The 21,344-nt window shown below is 45.2% G+C and overlaps 1 protein-coding gene across 1 annotated transcript in view; it reads left to right on the forward strand.

Moving 5' to 3' along the window:
* LOC118369811 (inactive phospholipase D5-like) overlaps positions 1 to 21,344 on the forward strand; it is a 62,643-nt gene that overhangs the window by 13,543 nt on the left and 27,756 nt on the right. Inside the window, exon 2 of the mRNA XM_035754519.2 lies at positions 13,650 to 13,786. Coding sequence (XP_035610412.1) covers positions 13,650 to 13,786 — 137 coding nt within the window. The remainder of the gene's footprint in view (positions 1 to 13,649; positions 13,787 to 21,344) is intronic.

A 21,344-nucleotide genomic window follows, 5' to 3' on the forward strand; every position in this document is an offset into this window, starting at 1 on the left:
TTCAGGTGTCGTAGGTGTGTGGAGTCAAACGCAGGAGACAGTGAGTGCAAAGCTGTGCGTCTTTAATAGCGCCAACGCATCCCAGGGTGCTCACAATAGTAACGGACCCAAACACAGGGAATGAGAATGTACAACAGAAAACGTAACGACCAGGCACTAACACGTACTTCTAACAACAGAGCCGAAGGTTACACTGCAATAATCCCGCACAACAACCAGGCGGGCCGGGTGCCTAATAAAGACAAACTAATTAGCTGGTTCAATCATGAACAGGTGCTACCACTAAACATACAAGGAGGGGGAGGAAAAACAATCAGTGGCAGCTAATAGGCCGGTGACGACGACCGCCGAGCGCCAACCGCCCGGGAAGGGGAAACACCCTCGGTCGGATTCGTGACAGTACCCCCTCCTGACGCGGCTCCCGCAGCGCGCCGACACCGGCCTCGAGGTCGCCCCGGAGGACGAGGTGCAGGGCGATCCGGATGGAGGCGATGGAAATCCCTCAACATGGATGGATCCAAGATGTCCCTCACCGGTACCCAGCACCTCTCCTCCGGACCGTACCCCTCCCAGTCCACGAGGTACTGCAGGCCCCTCACCCGGCGTCTTGAGTCCAGAATGGCCCGGATCGTGTACGCCGGGGTCCCTCGATGTCCAGAGGGGGAGGGACCTCCGGTACCTCACTGTCCTGCAGGGGACCAGCTACCACCGGCCTGAGGAGAGACACATGAAACGAGGGGTTAATTCGATAATAGGAAGGGAGTTGTAATCGATAACACACCTCGCTTATTCTCCTCAGGACTTTAAAGGGCCCTACACACTGCGGACCCAGCTTCCGGCAGGGCAAGCGGAGAGGTAGGTTTCCTGGGTCGAGAGCCAGACCCTGTCCCCCGGTACAAACACGGGGGCCTCACTGCGGTGGCGGTCAGCACTCCTCTTCTGCCGTCCACTCGCTTGTCGTAGAGACTCTGGACGGCCCTCCAGGTCTCCTTGGAGCGCTGTACCCATTCCTCCACCGCAGGAGCCTCGGTCTGGCTCGGATGCCATGGTGCCAGGACCGGCTGGTATCCCAACACACACTGAAAAGGGGACACGTTAGTAGAGGAGTGGCGTAGTGAGTTCTGAGCCATTTCAGCCCAGGGAATGTGCCCACTCCCCTGGCCGATCCTGGCAATACGACCGCAGAAACCTACCCACCTCCTGGTTCAATCTCTCCACCTGCCCATTACTCTCGGGTGATAACCGGAGGTCAGGCTGACAGAGACCCCCAAACGTTCCATGAACGCTCTCCATACCCGAGACGTGAATTGGGGGCCCCGACAGAAACGATGTCCTCCGGCACCCCGTAGTGCCGAAAGACATGGGTAAATAATGCCTCCGCAGTCTGCAGGGCTGTAGGGATACCGGGCAACGGGAGGAGACGGCAGGACTTAGAAAACCGATCCACAATCACTAGAACCGCGGTGTTCCCCTGAGACGGCGGAAGATCGGTCAGGAAATCTATGGACAGATGTGACCATGGCCGCTGTGGAACGGGGAGGGGTTGTAGCTTCCTGTAGGAAGGTGCCTAGGAGCCTTACTCTCTGAGCGCACACTGAGCAAGAGGAGACATAACCCTTAACGTCCTTAACCAACGTAGGCCACCAATACCTCCCCTGAAGGCTCCCACTGTCCTCGTCACCCCAGGGTGACCCGAGGAGGGTAGGACGTGAGCCCACCGAATCAGCTTGTCCCGAACATCAAGCGGCACGTACCTTCGCCCCGCTGGACACTGAGGAGGCGCGGGTTCAGCCCGTAACGCCCGCCGATGTCCGAGTCCACCTCCCATACCACTGGGGCTACCAGCTTAGAGGCGGGAAGGATGGGAGTAGGTTCGGTGGACCCATCCTCGGTGTCGAAAAGGCGGGACAGTGCGTCAGCCCTCACGTTCTGGGAGCCCGGTCTATAAGACAAAGTAAACCGGAACCGGGTGAAGAACATGGCCCACCTTGCCTGACGTGGGTTAAGTCTCCTTGCAGCCCGAATATACTCCAGATTCTGGTGGTCGGTCCAGATGAGAAAAGGGTGCTTAGCCCCCTCAAGCCAGTGTCTCCACACCTTCAGAGCTCTAACCACCGCTAGCAACTCCCGGTCCCCCACATCATAGTTACGCTCCGCTGGGCTGAGCTTCCTTGAGAAGAAAGCGCAGGGGCGGAGTTTTGGTGGCGTACCCGAGCGCTGTGATAGCACGGCACCCACCCCAGCCTCGGACGCGTCCACCTCCACTATGAATGCTAGAGAGGGATCCGGATGCGCCAACACGGGCGCCTCAGTGAACAGCGCCTTCAACTTGTTGAATGCCCTGTCCGCCCTGTGCTGACCACTGCAATCGCACCGGGCCCCCCAGCAGTGAGGTAATGGGAGCCGCTATCTGGCCAAAACCCCGGATAAACCTCCGGTAGTAGTTGGCAAAACCCAAAACCGCTGCACCTCCTTTTACCGTGGTTGGAGTCGGCCACAATTACGCACGGCCCTAATGCGTTCACCCTCCATCACCACCCCGAGGTGGAAATGCGATATCCCAGAAAAGAGACGGCTCGTTTAGAGAACACGCATTTCTCAGCCTTGACGTATAGGTCATGCTCCAGCAGTCTTCCAAGCACTTTGCGCACCAGAGACACATGCGCGTGTGAGTGGCCGAGTAGATCAGAATGTCATCGATATAAACAACCACCCCCTGACCGCACAGGTCCCTGAGAATCTCGTCTACAAAGGATTGGAAAACGGCTGGAGCATTCTTTAACCCATACGGCATGACGAGGTACTCATAGTGGCCGGATGTAGTACTAAATGCGGTTTTCCACTCGTCTCCCTTCCGAATACGCACCAGACTATACGCGCTCCTGAGATCCAGTTTTGTGAAGAACTGCGCTCCGTGGAACGATTCCACCGCCGTAGCGATGAGAGGTAGAGGGTAACTATACCCCCACTGTGATGGCGTTTAGACCTCTATAATCGATACACGGACGCAAACCTCCCTCCTTTTTCCTCACAAAAAAGAAACTCGAGGAGACGGGTGAAATGGAGGGCCGAATGTACCCCTGTCCCAGCGACTCCGTGACATATGTCTCCATTGCCAACGTCTCCTCCTGGGACAGCGGGTACACATGACTCTTGGGAAGCGCAGCGTCTACCTGAGATCTATCGTACAATCCCTTCCCGGTCGATAAGGTGGTAATTTAGTCGCTTTCACTTTACTGAAAGCGATTGCCAAATCGGCATACTGGGGGAATGCACACCGTGGAACCCTGGTCTGGACTCTCCACCGACGTGGCACCGATGGAAACTCCCAAACACCTTCCAGAACACTCCTCTGACCACCCCTGGAGAACCCTTGTCTCCACGAAATTTTAGGATTGTGCCGGGCCAGCCAGGAGTCCCCAGCACCACTGGAAACGCAGGCGAATCAATAATAAAAAACTGATACGCTCCCTATGATTCCCCTGCGTCACCATGTCCAGTGGGATCGTGGTCTCCCCGACCATCCCTGACCCTAATGGCCGGCTATCTAGGGAGTGCACGGGGAAAGGAGAATCTATCGGCACCAGCGGAACCCCTAACTTAAGGGCGAGTCCGCGATCCATAAAGTTCCCAGCTGCGCCTGAATCGACTAGCGCCCTATGCTGGGAAGAGGGAAAAAAGTGAAGGAAAGAGATTAAGACAAACATATGGCCAACAAGGGATTCTGGGTGAGTCTGATGCTGACTCACCTGGGGTGACCGAGAAGCGTTCCCGCCTGCCATCTCTACTCCCAGACGGACCCCCAGCACCGATCAGACGTGTGTCCTCTCCGACCACAGTTGGTGCAGGGAAGGCCCCTCCTCCGGCACCCTCGGCGCAGCCCCTCCCAACTCCATCGGAATGGGAGCGGAGGGGCCGGGTGGTGGAACGCACAGGACCCTCTCTGAACGCCCGCGGGCAGCCAGCAGATTGTCCAGTCGAATGGACATGTCAATCAGCTGATCCAGTGACAGAGTGGTGTCCCGACACGCTAACTCCCGGCGGACGTCCTCTCGGAGACCACACCTGTAGTGGTCCATAAGGGCCCTGTCGTTCCACCCAGATCCGGCTGCCAAGGTCCGGAACTCCAGCTGCGTAATCCTGGGCGCTCCTCCTCTCCTGCCTGAGATAAAAGTCGTTCTCCCACCGCTCGGCCGTCTATAGGGTGATCAAATACGGCACGGAAGCGGCAGGAAAACTCTGGGTAGTGCTCCCGCGCTGAGTCTGGGCCATTCCAGACTGCGTTCCCCACTCCAGAGCACGACCCGTGAGGCAGGAGATGAGGACACTCACCCTCTCCGCTCCTGAGGGAGGGGGTCTAACGGTGGCCAGGTATAGCTCCAGCTGAAGCAGAAACCCCTGGCAACCCGCCGCCGCTCCATCATAAGCCCTCGGTAGCGTCAGACGAAGGGTGCTGGAGTCGAGTGATGGGGAGACCGGAGTCGGGGGTGCCGAAGGTGGAGAGAGGAGACCACTCCTCTCCCATCGGTCCATTCTCTCCATCACTTGATCCATCGCGGATCCGATCCGATGGAGAATGGTGGTGTGGTGGAGAACCCGTTCCTCCATCGATGGGAGAGGGTTGGCTGCTGCTCCTGCTGACTCCATTCGATTTTTATGGTGCGGGATTCTGTAACACTTCAGGTGTCGTAGGTGTGTGGAGTCAAACGCAGGAGACAGTGAGTGCAAAGCTGTGCGTCTTTAATAGCGCCAACGCATCCCAGGGTGCTCACAATAGTAACGGCCCCAAACACAGGGAATGAGAATGTACAACAGAAAACGTAACGACCAGGCACTAACACGTACTTCTAACAACAGAGCCGAAGGTTACACTGCAATAATCCCGCACAACAACCAGGCGGGCCGGCTGCCTAATAAAGACAAACTAATTAGCTGGTTCAATCATGAACAGGTGCTACCACTAAACATACAAGGAGGGGAGAAAACAATCAGTGGCAGCTAATAGGCCGGTGACGACGACCGCCGAGCGCCAACCGCCCGGGAAGGGGAAACACCCTCGGTCGGATTCGTGACATATTTCATGAAACTCAAAGGTTTTTTATTTCCAGGCTATTTATAATTCAAGACCAAGCTTCTCCTAGATTGCACATACAGTGCAATCAATCTCATCTTTATTTTTTATTTTTGGTCCTTGAAGTTTTCTTTTCAAATCAATCTACAGTTTTGGTGTCTTATCAGTGTTTTACACATTCTCCACACTACTGTAAGTGTGTGAACTGTCTATATGTAGAAGGTAAACAGAGCTCTTACACCACTATGCATCAAGAGTCTGTTGTTTAGGGAAATCCATCCAATCCTTTCACCCTGGTGCCTTCGTCAGTGTTCAGAGTCTCTGCACCCACATCAGTCTACCAGAGACACGACCTGCTCTTTAACCAAGTACCAAGCTATTAGATGTCAGGAACGCCTGTACTCCTCAACTATCCCGACTAAACTACGAGGAAAAATCCTCTTACTAAAGTACAGATGAGAAATTATATAGTATATAGTTATACTCTGGTTCTTTTTTATCTGCACAATATGCCAAGTTTGATAAGAAATCCTCCTCTTCGTTATACCTCATTACTACATTACTACTGTACTAGTGTCTGAAAGAATGGGAAAGTAAGTTGTGGTCGGCAAAGCTTCTATTGAAACAGAGTAATATTTCCAATCTAACTCAGTACCTTTCTGAGCACTTATGTATAACAGTGTATAACTCAACTTTTTGGTTACACGGTTGAATATTTATACAATCTAATTTCCCCTGTCCTATTATTTTCCATTACAAGCTGGTGAGCGATGGCAGTTCTTCATAGAACAGCTGTGCTCATAACAGACAATGAGTCTCTTGAGACACACTGAATATTAACTCTCTCTCTCTCTACTATTTCCACAAGGATGAGCAGTTTCTGTTGCAGATCTCTGCATCATTTCATAGGTAACAATGTTTGTGCGGGCATGCGTCATGTCCATGATGTAAGGTTATGGTAAAGGCACTGTGGTAGACCTGCCTTGTGGATGGTAGGTAGATACTCTGTGCTGAGTGCTCTCTGGGGCTTGATGAAGGAATATTGTAGGTTACTGAACCCTCTAGTACAGAACAGATATGCAGGCTGTCTGTTAATCACTTCTGGGAGCCAAATATAGATTAAAGCATGCCTTTCTGCTTTGGTTTTTAGTGAATGCAATTAGCTTGTTACAAATGTGACCGACCCAAGAAGCTCATTTAAATTATACAACTTCCATGAAAACATCAAGAAATCGCTGATTGTCAGGCCCTGTCGGTTTGGATCACCACTTGAAGCTTTATGCTGAAAGAAAGAAAAATCTGGTTTGTTGCGGGCATACACTGTAGACACCTTTCTTTCTGGGATAGCTGTATACAGATGAACTATCTTAATTTGAGCACTCTGTCATCTTAAATGTATAGGTGTATTCAAAGTTTAAAAAGGCTTCTAAAGTTTGTAATTTCCACTTGAACATTTCTGATGTGATTTGCCCTCATGAAAAATCTATCAACCCCTATAAAAAATGACCATGAATTATAATTCACATAAATACACACACACGCACATTTTATACATGCTAAAGTGTACAGGGGACAGGCTTTTCCAACGCCTGTGCTGTATATAGGCTAAATCCATGGCTGAAGTCAACAGACAAACGCTCTAGCTGTTCCTCTATACTGGAATTGAATTTTCAGCAACTACAAAGGGAATAGAAAACATCTTGTTGCATGATTTGATCATCAGCACAGACATCTCTGGCCACAGCAGCGGCTTACAGATACTTGGCTTGCCCCGAAACAAGACTGTCTGTTCATGAAACATGAGGCTTTCTTCTCTGCATAGGTTCTCCAATGGTTAGAGACAACATTAGTCAAATTATTCCAGTATAAGTAGTAAAAATAAACTCTTAGAAAAAAAGGTGCTATCTAGAACCTTAAAGGGTTATTGGAAGTTCCCCATAGGAGAACCCTTTGATTAATCCTTTTTGGTTGGAAGTTGAAAACCCTTTTGGTTCCAGGTACAACCCTTTTGGGTTCCATGTAGAACCCTTTTCTACAGAGGGTTCTACATGGAACCCAAAAGGGTTCTACCTGGAACCAAAAAGGGTTATCCTATGTGGACAGTCGAAGAACCCTTTTGGAAACCTTTTTCCTAAGCGTGTAGAATTGCATGAGCTCTGAGTGTCATCTCCCTGTGCTGCGGTATAACCCTTTCCTTTGAGGGCATGGTAATCTGCAGCTCTAAAATAGGAGTAATCATCATCCACTTAATTAGGCCCCTGACATTTGCCTGTCTTTTTCTTGTATACAGTAATAAACTATTTTCACAATGGGTCTCTGAAAATATGTGACTTGTCGACATTTGCATGACCATTTTCAATATTACAGGCATCTAATTAGCTAAAACACTCTAGATAACTGATGCCAAAGTACCATGACTACCACGGTAAAATAGTTGTAAATCACCTTCCATTATGTTCTGAGAGAGAGTTGACTGTAATGGCAGTGAATACACTCACTTTGTTCAAATTACTATTACAGGCCAACTTTCCACTGCATGCTCAACATCTATCATTTTGGCCTAATGTTTTAATCCCTGATGGAGAAACGCCCTCTTTTCAGCACACATCTCTGCCTCATATCCCTGAATCTGAATGCCCATCCATACTGACCTTCCCTTCAAGTGGGTGTGTGACTTACTGGCACCCTGCCAGCTGCCATGTACCAGTCATCAGTCTTTTTCACAGGGACTAGAACAATGGAGCTTTTAAAGCGGCAGCCATTTTGAGCAGGCTTGGAGCTTCCCACAAAGTCAGTCCAGGCTCTAGGTAGTGGGGCACAATGAGTTGTCTAATGTAGTAGTCAAAGATGTTGTCAGTTCCCTCAATCAGTCAAGCAATCAAATATATTTTATAAAGCCCTTTTTACATCAGCAGTTGTCTCAAAGTGCTTTACAGATACCCTTCTTAAAACCCCAAAGAGCAAGCAATGCAGAGGCGTAGGCACAGTGCCTAGAAAAACCAAGGAAGAAACTTATTGTGTACCTGTACGGAGTAGCCTATTGTATTCAGAGATCGGAGTCACTATTCCTCTATACTTATATTCATATATTCATAAGGAGCATTATGGACCTAGACATGGCGCTCCGCTACCACTTGCCGTGCAGTAGCAGAGAGAACAGTTTATGACTTGGGTGACTGGAGTCTTTGACAATTATTAGGCCCTTCCTCTGACACGCCTAGTATATAGGTCATGGATGGCAGGAAGCTTGGCCCCAGTGATGTACTGGGCCGTACGCACTACCCTCTGTAGCGCCTTGCGGTCGGATGCCGAGCAGTTGCCATACCAGGCAGTGATGCAACTGGTCAGGATGCTCTCGATGGTGTAGCTGTAGAACTTTTTGAGGATCTGAGGCCCCATGACAAATCTTTTCAGTCTCCTGAGAGGGAAAGGGTGTTGTCGTGCCCTCTTCACAACTGTCTTGGTGTGTTTGGACCATGATAGTTTGTTAGTGATGTGGACACCAAGGAACTTGAAACTCTCCACCCATCTCCACTACAACCCTGTCGATGTGAATGGGGGTGTGTTCTGCCCTCCTTTTTCTATAGTCCACGATCAGCTCCTTTGTCTTGCTCACGTTGAGGGAGAGGTTGTTGTCCTGGTACCACACTGCCAGGTCTCTGACCTCCTCCCTATAGGCTGTTCCATCGTTGTTGGTGATCAGGCCTACCACTGTTGTGTCGTCAGCAAACTTAAGGATGGTGTTGGAGTCGTGCCTGGCCATGCAGTCATGAGTGAACCAGGAATACAGGAGGGGACTCACCGCTGAGGGGCCCCCGTGTTGAGGATCAGCGTAGCAGATGTGTTGTTGCCTACCCTCACTACCTGCAGGCGGCCTGTCAGGAAGTCCAAGATCCAGTTGCAGAGGGGAGGTGTTTAGTCCCAGGGTCCTTAGCTTAGTAATGAGCTTTGTGGACACAATGGTGTTGAACGCTGAGCTGTAGTCAATGAACAGCATTCTCACATAGGTGTTCCTTTTGTCCAGGTGGGAAAGGGCAGTGGGGAGTGCCATTGAGATTGTGATTACTGTTTTCTTGCTCAGTCTTATCGAAGAGTACGTGTTCACATAGGAGGGCATGGCTGTTTTTCAGCTAGGGAGAATATCTCCGGTAACTGAAGGACTGTTGACTCTGGACCCCATTCAGGAGTCTGATAACTGGCAACGTTTCAAGTGCACACTAGCACTATGACCCCTCCCAACAACACAAACCTAATTCAAACATATGTCCTCGTGTGTGAGCGGTCTATTTACCTATAATTGTTATTCAAGGTTTCTTCTCAGTAATGAACTCCATGTAGCTGACCATATATTTGTGTTCAAGAATAATTATGTTGTGGCTCCTGCAGCAGTTAAAGAGATCAGGACATATTTGTTATTGTCTTACTTGCGGAGTAATTAGGTCATGGTTGTATGTCAATAGCCATTATACAATGTTCCGGTTGGAGTTGTGATTTACCACCACACAAAGTGCATTGGGTATACTTTTTAAATGTACACAGATAAAATGAGTATACATGAGGGAATATTTCAATAGATATTATATGATGTTATGATGAGAACTTTGTTTTTACCGTCAGGGCACCCAAGTATGTAAGAACAAGACCAACCAAATCCAAGCAATAAAATATTATATTAAGTGTCTCACTGGGGAAACTATAGCATTGGTTTTCTGCGTACAGTGGTTTGCGAAAGTATTCACCCCCTTGACATTTTTACTATTTTTTTTACCTTACAACCTGCAATTATTGTATCATTTGATTTACACAACATGCCTACCACTTTGAAGATGCAAAATATTTTTTATTGTGAAACAAACAAGAAATAAGACAAAAAAAAAACAGAACCTGAGCGTGCATAACTTGACTTCGGTGATGTCATTTACAAAATAGCCTCCAACACTCTATTCAGCAAATTGGATGCAGTCTATCACAGTGCCATCCGTTTTGTCACTAAAGCCCCGCCAAAGCCCTGCCTTATCTCAGCTCACTGGTCACCATAGAAGCACCCACCCGTAGCACGCGCTCCAGCAGATATATTTCACTGCTCATCCCCAACGCCAACACCTACTTTGGCCGCCTTTCCTTCCAGTTCTCTGCTGCCAATGACTGGAACAAATTGCAAAAATCGCTGAAGTTGGAGACTTGTATCTCCCTCATTAACTTTAAGCGTCAGCTGTCAGAGCAGCTTACTGGTCGCTGCAGCTATACACAGCCCATCTGTAAATAGCCCGTCCAAAAAACGACTTACCTCATCCACACTTGTTTTTGTTTTTCTGCTCTTTTGCACACCAGTATTTATACTTGCACATCCTCATCTGCATATATCTCTCCTGTGTAAATTGCTAAATTGTAATTACTTTTCCACTATTGGCCTATTTATTGCCTTACCTCCTTACTTCATTTGCACACACTGTATACAGATTTTTCTATTGTGTTATTGACTGTACGATTGTTTATCCCATGTGTAACTCTGTTTTTGTCGCACTGCTTTGCTTTATCTTGGCCAGCTCGTAGTTGTAAATTAGAACTTGTTCTCAACTGGCCTACTTGGTTAAATAAAGGTGAAATAAAAACATACCCCCCCCAAACTCAATACTTTGTAGAGACCCCTTTTGCAGCAATTACAGCTGCAAGTCTCTTGGGGTATATCTCTATAAGCTTGGCACATCTAGCCACTGGGATTTTTCCCATTCATCAAGTCAAACTCCTCAAGCTCCTTCAAGTTGGATGGGTTCTGCTGGTGTACAGCAATCTTTAAGTCATACCACAGATTCTCAATTTGATTGAGGTCTGGGCTTTGACTAGGCCATTCCAAGACATTTAAATGTTTCCCCTTAAACCACTCGAGTGTTGCTTTAGCAGTATGCTTAGGGTCATTGTCCTGCTGGAAGGTGAACCTCCGTCTCAGTCTCAAATCTTTTGAAGACTGAAACAGGTTTCCCTCAAGAATTTCCCTGTATTTAGCATCATACATCAGTCCTTGAATTCTGACCAGTTCCCCAGTCCCTGCTGATGAAAAACATCCCCACAGCATGATGCTGCCACCACCATGCTTTACTGTGGGGAAGATGTTCTCGGGGTAATGAGAGTTGTTGATTTTGCGCCAGACATAGAATTTTACTTGATGGGTAAAAAGCTACATTTTAGTCTCACCTAACCAGAGTACCTTCTTCCATATGTTTGGGGAGTCTCCCACATGCCTTTTGGCGAACATCAAACGTGTTTGCTTATTTTTTCTTAAACAATGTTTTTTTTCTGGCCACTCTTTCATAAAGCCCAGCTCTGTGGAGTGTATGGCTTAAAGTGGTCCTATGGACAGATACTCCAATCTCTGCTGTGGAGCTTTGCAGCTCCTTCAGGGTTATCTTTGGTGTCTTCGTTGCCACTCTGATTAATGGCCTCCTTGTCTGGTCTGTGAGTTTTGGTGGGTCGGCCCTCTCTTGGCAGGTTTGTTGTGGTGCCATATTCTTTCCATTTTTTAATAATGGATTTAATGCTGCTCTGTGAGATTTTCAAAGTTTCAGGTATTTTTTTTATAACCCAACCCTGATCTGTACTTCTCCACAACTTTTCCCCTGAACTTTTTGGAGAGCTCCTTGTTGCCGCTTGCTTAGTGGTGTTGCAGACTCTGGGGCCTTTCAGAACAGGTGTGTGTAATACATACATACATACATACATACATACATACACACACACACACACACATACACACATACACACATACTGAGATCATGTGACACTTAAATTGCACACAGGTGGACTTTATTTATGTGACTTCTGAAGGTAATTGGTTGCACCAGATCTTATTTAGGGACCTCTTAGCAAAGGGGGTGAATACATATCCACACACCACTTTTCCATTTTTTATTTTGTAGAATTTTTTTAAACATGTTCTTTTTTATTTCACTTCACCAATTTGGACTATTTTGTGTAAGTCCATTACATAAAATCCAAATAAAAATAAATTAAAATTACAGGTTGTAATGCAACAATGTAGGAAAAACACCAACGGGGATGAATACTTTTGCAAGGCACTGTATATCTGAAGATGTCACTGGAGGATAATGATTATCCAATACGTTCTCATTATAACCAAGTGAGCACCCCACTGAGATTAGCAATCAGACAGAACACAATATAAACACCCTTCAGTATGGGACTAGATCAGTCTCTAATTATTGTGTCATTACTATGTAATACCATGGTAGCAAATTAATTATAGCAAGCACATTTGTTTCCTGCTTTCCTTTTGATTGTTATGTTTGGGTGGATTAGTAACTGAATGCCTGGTCTTATCATAAGTTTAAGTTCCCCCATGGCCATATGATAAACATGATTAGCTTGATAGAGCAAAAGAGAAAGAAATGTGAAATTCTGAGCAACAATGTATAATTTGCTGTTGAATGTATTAATTCTACATCCACACTTCCCCAGTTCAAAGCCGGCGTGTCTTTCTATGGACACATGGTGTAGATCAAATGTGCCCCTATTTTGAGGATCATAATTGGCGGAGTGAAAATACTTTAGAGGTCTCACATCATCAGAGATCCATTAAAGATGACCTGGGACTCCGTCAGCCGTATCACAGTAAATGCACTGAGAGCACATAAGGTCTTTCAGAAGAGCTGATACACGCTAGGGGTAACATTGATAATGAACATACTGTCTATGTTAGTAACAAAGGGCACAGTGTTCGCCTACATAATATTGTCAACATAGTTTCCACTAGAAGATTTTCTTTTATAAATGTAAGTTGCCTTTTATTAGCCTACATTTTATTTTATTGGTATAGATGGATCCCCATTAGCTTTTACCGAAGCAGCAGCTATTCTTCCTGGGGTCCACAAAACACGAAGAAAACAAGAGCAAAACTTACTGTTATTGATGTTGTCTTGCAGTATACACACAATTCCTTTCTAAAGGTCCCAGTGACTAGTAAACAGTGTTGGGGTGACATACTCTCTCTCTCTCTATATATATATATATATATATATATATATATATATATATATTACAATCTCACAGGGTTGGCCAAGGTCCAAGTGCCCCTGTGATTTGGACAAGCCCTCCAGAAGTACTTTTTAATTTTTGATCAATGATTGATTTGGGGCTAAATCTAACTGTTTTCAGTAGATCACTGTACCACCAGCCATGGCCTCCCCTGCAAATACTTGTTCTCCCTTTTCCAATTATTATCCTTACAAATAATGGTAATCTTTTCACCATATTGAGCCATTTGGATCCAGCTCAAATATGCCAAGTTATCAGCAGAAAATGCCTCTTTACTGGGTTCCCTGTTGGCTTCTCTCCCCCATATGGCTGATCCTGACCATGTACAGTATGTAAATGTATGCGTTGACTTCCCTTGGGAACCTGCTGCTATAATTTATGATTTGCTGTGCAGTGCAATAAATCAGCTAGGTTGGGGCACTAGGTTGGGGCACTAGGTTGGGGCACTAGGTTGGGGCACTAGGTTGGGGCACTGACCCTCTAGGTAAATAAAAATGTCCAATAATCAATGTGTTGCTTTCTTTTACAGTCTCAGCAGAAATGCATCGTAATCTTTGCGTTGGTGTGCTGTTTCGCCGTGCTGGTGGCCTTGATCTTCTCAGCGGTGGATGTCTGGGGAGAGGATGAAGACGGTATAACAGAGGAGAACTGTAACAAGAACTGCAGGTGAGATATCCTCCAGCCATAACAATCTCTTAATTCCCATAGCCCAGTTTTTCTAAAATTATCTTTATGGATTTCACCTAGGATTATCCGATCAAATGGATAGAGAGAGAATGACTAAATGGAATGGTAATCCCCATTTAAGTCAATGATCTGTCCGTTCTATTCATTCTATTTCTATGCATTTAATCTATGCATTTAATCCAGATAACATTACACTGTCTATACACTGTTAATCAAGTACACTATATATACAAAAGTATGTAGACACTCCTTCAAAATAGTGGATTCAGCTATTTCAGACACACCCATTGCTGACGGTTGTATAAAATCAAGCACACAGCCATGCAATCTCCATAGACAAACATTGTCAGTAGAATGACCTTACTGAAGAGCTCAGTGACTTTCAAAGTGGCAATGTCATAGGATGCCAACTTTCCAACAAGACAAGTTTGTCAAATGTATGCCCTGCTAGAGGTGCCCTGGTCAACTGTAAGTGCTGTTATTGTGAAGTGGAAACGTCTAGAAGCAACAACGGCTCAGCTGCGAAGTGGTAGGCCACACAAGTTCACAGATCTGGACCACAGAGTGCTGAAGTGCATAGCGCGTAAAAATAATCTGTCCTCGGCTGCAATACCAACTACCGAGTTCCAAACTACCTCTGGAAGCAGCATAAGCACAATAACTGTTCGTTGGGAGCTTCATGAAATGGGTTTCCATGGCTGAGCAGCCGCACACAAGCCTAAGATCACCATGCACAATGCCAAGCATCGGCTGGAGTGGTGGACTCTGGAGCGGCGGAAATGCATTCTCTGGAGTGATGACAGCAAATGCTCTGGCAAACAAATAAACAAAACACCATCCAACCTGGAACTGAGTGAGTAATGCTTAGTCTGAAGCTATTTTTTTACTTTCAAAAGCCAAGAAGAAAAATATATTCCAATAATATATTTTACTTTATAAGGATTGAATGCTAAGGCTACTAAGCTTGCTAGGACAAAGATCTACAACTTCAATTAGCACTGATGTGTCGATGCCTTTGAGCCCAACAAATGGCCGGCTACCCCACCCAAATCCAAAGGCCTCGAAGACCCCTCCTGCTGTTCAGGGCCATCCACTGGCATTTTATACAAGAAATCTGCCAACAGAAATAAAAGCTTCTCCCAAGTGGGTGTGACACACACCTACTCCCATTACCTGCTGCTTGGATTCCACCTGGCAATCTGTTCACCGTCTGTCCTGGTTGTCCAAGTACCCCCAAGCGTTCACTCGTCTTCAGCCCACACGCACTGTGACTCGTAACTTACATGGTTTGCCCAAAGTCGTTAAATATTTTTTCAATCTTGTGCATCTTGCTATTTTGCTATTTGCCTCATGACTCCTGCCTGCTTTGTTGACTACACACGTTCTTTACCCAACCATGGGACAGATTGTTTGTTCCCACACTCGGGACTCTGACTATTGGTTACACAGACTTACACAGACTCCCATCCCATTCTAACCACCTCTTGCCGGCTTTGTATTCATTTTACCTGATGAAATTGCTGTACAATATGATCTTGTTTCCATCTGATGCACATTCAGATGTCGTAAATCAGCACTGCAGAGCTTTCCCTGATTGTATTACTGTTGATCAAATCACATTTATTTATATAGCCCTTCTTACATCAGCTGATATCTCAAAGTGCTGTACAGAAACCCAGTCTAAAACCCCAAACAGCAAGCAATGCAGGTGTAGAAGCACGGTGGCTAGGAAAAACTCCCTAGAAAGGCCAACACCTAGGAAGAAACCTAGAGAGGAACCAGGCTATGAGGGGTGACCAGTCCTCTTCTGGCTGTGCCGGGTCTAGATTATAACAGAACATGGCCAAGATGTTCAAATGTTCATAAATGACCAGCATGGTCAAATAATAATAATCACAGTAGTTGTTGAGGGTGCAACAAGTCAGTTGGCTTTTCATAGCCGATCATTAAGAGTATCTCTACCGCTCCTGCTGTCTCTAGAGAGTTGAAACCAGCAGATCTGGGACAGGTAGCACGTCCGGTAAACAGGTCAGGGTTCCATAGCCGCAGGCAGAACAGTTGAAACTGGAGCAGCAGCACGGCCAGGTGGACTGGGGACAGCAAGGAGTCATCATGCCAGGTAGTCCTGATGCATGGTCCTAGGGCTCAGGTTGATGATTGATGTTTGATGTTGATGATATCTGGAAATGTGCATGTACACCCTGGCCCATCTACTGTTGTTAGCCCCAATTCTGACTTGTGCTCTGATATCTGCTTGACTGATTTCTGCTCTCATAAAAGCATGTGTTTTCTGCACGTTAACACTAGAAGATTATTACCTAAAATGGATCAGTTGAAAGTGTGGGTTCACAGCTCCAATCCACATCTGTTGGTCATTACTGAGACATGGTTAAGGAAGAGTGTTTTGAATTCTGATGTTGAATTCTGGTTATAACCTTTTTCGGCAAGACAGATCTTCCAAAGGTGGGGGAGTGGCAATCTTTACCAAGGATCACCTTCAGTGCTTAGTTGTCCCCAACAAGTCAGTCCCCAAACAATTTGATTTTCTAGTATTAAACTTTAAAATAGCTCTTTGTTGACTGTTGCTGGGTGCTATCGTCCTTCTTCAGCGCCGGCCTGTACCCTACCTGCCCTAAGCGCTCTCCTGGCCCCTTACACTAAGTCTGCATTTGTCCTGTTATGTTACCTAAACTGGGACATGTTTAAACCACCTGACCAAGTCCTAAAGCAATGGGACTCCCTAAATCTTTCTCAGATTATCACCAATCCAACAAGGTATGACTCCAAACACCCAGAAAATGTGGGTGTTTGGGGATCAAGCTTCTTTTTTTATGTTTTCAGTGGTTTTGTCAACAAACACGCCCCCATAAAGAAAATGAGAATTAAAAACAGGTTCAGCTCCTGGTTCGACCGTGATCTTGCAGAGTTACTCCATCTCAAGAATTGCATTTGGCGAAAGGCTTGGCACATGTATACTCAAGCTGACTGGCTCTCATTCAGGCAAATTAGAAATAAGTCCACTAAGGCTATCCGGAAGGCCAAAGTTAGTTACTTTAAGGAGCAGTTCTCTCTCTATGGGTCTAACCCCAAGAAGTTCTGGAAAACAGTTAAAGACCTGGAGAATAAACCCTCTTCACAGCTGCCCATGTCCCTTAAAGTTGATGATGTGGTTGTGTCTGACAGTCAGGATTCCTATTTGACTCAGCCGTGCCTCCTTGTTCATCCAACATTTCCTCATCTCCCACCCCTTCTAATGCGACTAACCCCGATGCTTCTCTCTCTTTTTTTCCCCTGCCCTGCTACAAAGTTTCTCCCTGCAGACAGTCACTGAGTCCGAGTTGCTAAAGGAGGTCCTGAAACTTGACTCCAAAAAACATCTGGGTCAGATGGTTTAGACCAGGGGTCCCCAAACTTTTTCCTGTGAGGGCATCATCAAGCCTCTCTCTGATGGGGGCTTTTTGTAACCTGTCTCTCCTTTCTGGGGAAAAATTCCCATTGTTTTCCAGAAAGCCACACATAACAAATTTTCCAGTTCTTTAAAAAAAGAGAAACAAATAATAACACTAACTGTAAATATAAAAATAACCTGTTGTGACTTCACAGAAAAAACAGGAAATAAATTTTAACATTTTTGAAGAAAAAACATTAACTGTTCCCATGCACAATCTTAACAGATAAAAGTTTTGTCAGGACAAGATGCTAGAATATGCATCTAAAGTTCTTGACTGCTTATCCTTTTGATTCCAGTAAACACTCTAAAGTTTCCAAAACTGTAAAAACAAAAGTCAGGTTGAGTATAACTGAACTAATGTTGCAGCACCTGAGAAAAATTTCAACCAGTATGGTTGTAAAGTGCCCCATGTTTTATTATGATTATATTTGTTTATGCTGACTCATTCAAGTGAAAAGTCCCTATTGAGCAGTGAATGTGGGCCTGCATCTGGCTGGTGATTGAATATCAGATTACATTCTTTACTCCGTCTTCCACTGATGCAAATGTTCATCTGTCAATGTGATGTCAGTTTTACGCATTTATGTTGAAGAATTTTCCCGTATACGTGGCTTTTCATTGCGTGTTTTTTGATGTTTGGTCATGTGTCATTTGGGAGTGGTCACCTGAAGCTCAATGAGACTGTTCTTGAATGCGTAAACATCACAGTTCTGTAGCCATTACTCAAACTGAATGAAGGCTGGGCTACTGAAAACAATTGTCCCCATGGATATATTATTGAATAGATATTTGAAAAACACCTTGAGGATTGATTATAAACAACGTTTGCCATGTTTCTGTCGATATTTTGGAGCTAAGATGGAATATTTTTTTCATTTTCCAAAACTGCAATTTCAAATGCTTTTATGTGTGAATACATGATTTCTCAGCCAAACGCTGAAGAACAAACGGTTAGCTATTTCTGCCTTGTAGCACAAAAATTATATTTTTCTGGAAAAAATCAACATTTGCTATCTAACTGGCCCGAACGGATGCCTGGTTCAGCTGAAAACATCCGAAAATGCTCTGCAAATAGTAAACGATTTTTATTTGACTGCTTTTGCTGATTTCCTTGACCAAGTTACCTGTCTGCTAGCTGGACAAAATGTCTATGCTTGTCTAGCTTTGGATGAGAAAACATATTTTGAAAAAAAAAATCTGTTTGTCCATGACAGGGTGATTAACAAAATTCTAAGCTGTGTCTCAATATATTTCATTTATGATTTTCTTGAATAGGAATATTTTCTGGAGGCCATATTTATGTCCGATTGCGTCTGGTATTGTGTCAGGGGCGGGAAATTTGACGCTCCCGCATGCGGGATGGGGACCACTAGTTTAGGATTTATAGGACATCATTTCTATTTTGCCCCTTTTATCAAAACAGTTTGTCCTGGAAAAAAGAGATCGTGTCAATAATCAATTGACTGGCTTTTTCATTTTGCAGAAAAAAATGTTTCCGCTCAGGTTATGGATGTGTCACTGCAACCTTAAAGGTCCTCAATGATGTCACCTTTGCCCTGTGAAAATTCTATGCAATGTTTTGTGGCAAAGCCTGAAAAAATAATAAGTGCCCCATATTTGACTTGGCCAAAGCATTTGAGCAGTGAATGGGACCATTCCATTCTCCGTTGGCTGGCTAAGGATTGTATTGGTGTCTCTTTATGGGAAGAATCTTTGGCCTGGTTTGCTAACTCACCTTTCTCAAAGAGTGCAGTGTATAAAGTCAGAAAATCTGCTGTCTCAGCCACTGCCTGTCACCTTGAGGATTGATTATAAACAACGTTTGCCATGTTTCTCAATATTAGGCCCCAAGCTCTTTTCAATTTTCATCAACAATATAGCTCAAACGGCAGTATTAAGCTATTTCATCCATTTATATTTTTGCAAAAAAGATACAGTTTTATACTAACTGGCCCCTCCATCCGGATTTTGATTTAAATGCTCTACAACATAGCTTACCTCTTAGTGTCCAAAATGCTTTGCTTGTCTAGCCTTAACCTTGTTCTGATTAACAAAAGGCCTTCAAAACAAATGTCATGTGGTTTGTTAAGAAGAATGCGGTATTTATGTCCATGCAGGTGTGATTACTAACTCTGAGGGTTTAGAGTCACTGAGGTTTAGTCACCGCATACAAGTACTTATCAAAAGTGTTGGAAAAACGTGTCAATAATCAATTGACTGGCTAGACGGTACACTGTCCATCTCTCAGCATATATCAAAGCTGCAGGCTATAGTTAAATCTAGACTTGGCTTCATCTATCGTAGTCGCTCCTCCTCACCACAGCTGCCAAACTAACCCTGATTCAGATGACCACCATACCCATGCTAGATTACAGAGACGCAATCTATAGAGCGGCTAGATGTACTTTACCATTCGGCCATCAGATTTGCCACCAATGCTACTTATAGGACACATCACTGCACTCTTTACTCCTCTGTAAACTGGTCATTTCTGTATACTTGTCACAAGACCCACTGGTTGATGATTATTTATAAAACCATCTTAGGTCTCACTCCCCCTATCTGAGATACCTACTGCAGCCCTCATCCTCCACATACAATACCCGTTCTGCCAGTCACATCCTGTCCCCAAAGCACACACATCCCTGGGTCACTTGTCTTTTCAGTTCGCAGTTTGTTTGTACCATGTTTTGTGCTGCTCCCATGTTGTTGTCATGTTGTGTTTCTACCATGCTGTGTTGTCATGTGTTGCTGCCTTGCAATCTTATTTTCTTAGCTCTCTATGTAGTTGTCAGGATTTGGCCAGGGTTGTTCCGGTTTTTGGTCACTAGATGCCCCCATTGTGCTTTTTGACCTTTTGTTTTCCCTTGATCCCCATTATTATTTGCACCTGTGCCTCGTTTCCCCTGATTGTATTTAAACCCTTAGTTTTCCTCAGTTCTTTGCTCTGTGTTTGTATGTTGGCACCCAGCCCTAGTATTCTGTGAACTCTTGTTGATCCCGGTGGACTCTCTTGTGGAATTCTTTTTTTTGTTCTTGTTTATTTATTTTTGAGTATCTTTTGAGGCTTTTTATGCTATACCTACCACCTTGTGGATTTACCTTTTTGTCTTGGAGGATTACCTTTGTTCTTGTGGAATTCCTTTTGAGGTTGTGGAGTTTCATGTTTTCCTGAAGGACTTCACTTTTTACTTCATTAAATACACCGTCTCAAGTACTGCTGTGTCTGCCTCATCTTCTGGGTTCTGCCGACTATTCATGGCTCAGTTGGTTAAGTGACTGTTTCTCACTCCGGAGACCCGGGTTCGTAACCGGGTCCTGACAGTAGTGTTGTGTTGTCTCTCTTGTCGTGATGTGTGTTTTGTCCTATATTTTTAGATACATATATATATATTTTAAATTAAATCCCAGCCCCTGTCACCACAGGAGGCCTTTTGCCTTTTGGTAGGCCGTCATTGTAAGTAAGAATTTGTTATTAACTAACTTGCCTAGTTAAATAAAGGTTAACTAAAATATTTAATAAATAAAAATGAATCTCACATCACCACCTGGCAGACAAATATGGGTTAGGCGGATGCCAGGGAAACGCTACCTGCCCCAATGCATAGTGCCAAATGTAAAGTTTGGTGGAGGAATAATGGTCTGGGGTAGTTTTTCATGGTTCGGGCTATGTCCCTTAGTTCCAGTGAAGGGAAATCTCAATGCTACAGCATACAATGACATTCTAGACAATTCTGTGCTTCCAACTTTGTGGTAACAGTTTGTGGAAGGCCCTTTCCTGTTTCAGCATGACATTACCCCCGTGCACAAAGCAAGGTCAGAAATGGTTTGTTGAGATCGGTGTGGAAGACCTTGACTGGCCTGCACAGAGCCCTGACCTCAACCCCATCGAACACCTTTGGGATGAAATAGAACGCCGGTTGCAAGCCAGGCCTAATCGCCCTACATCTGTGCCCGGCCTCACTAATTCTCTTGCAGCTTAATGGAAGCAAATCCCAGCAGCAATATTCCAACATCTAGTGGAAAGCTAGTGTCCTAACAGAGTCTGTTATTGCAGCGAAGGAGGGACTAACTCCATATTAATGC

This window comes from Oncorhynchus keta, chromosome 36, assembly GCF_023373465.1.
Source record: "Oncorhynchus keta strain PuntledgeMale-10-30-2019 chromosome 36, Oket_V2, whole genome shotgun sequence".
In the NCBI taxonomy this organism is placed as follows: Eukaryota; Metazoa; Chordata; class Actinopteri; order Salmoniformes; family Salmonidae; genus Oncorhynchus; species Oncorhynchus keta.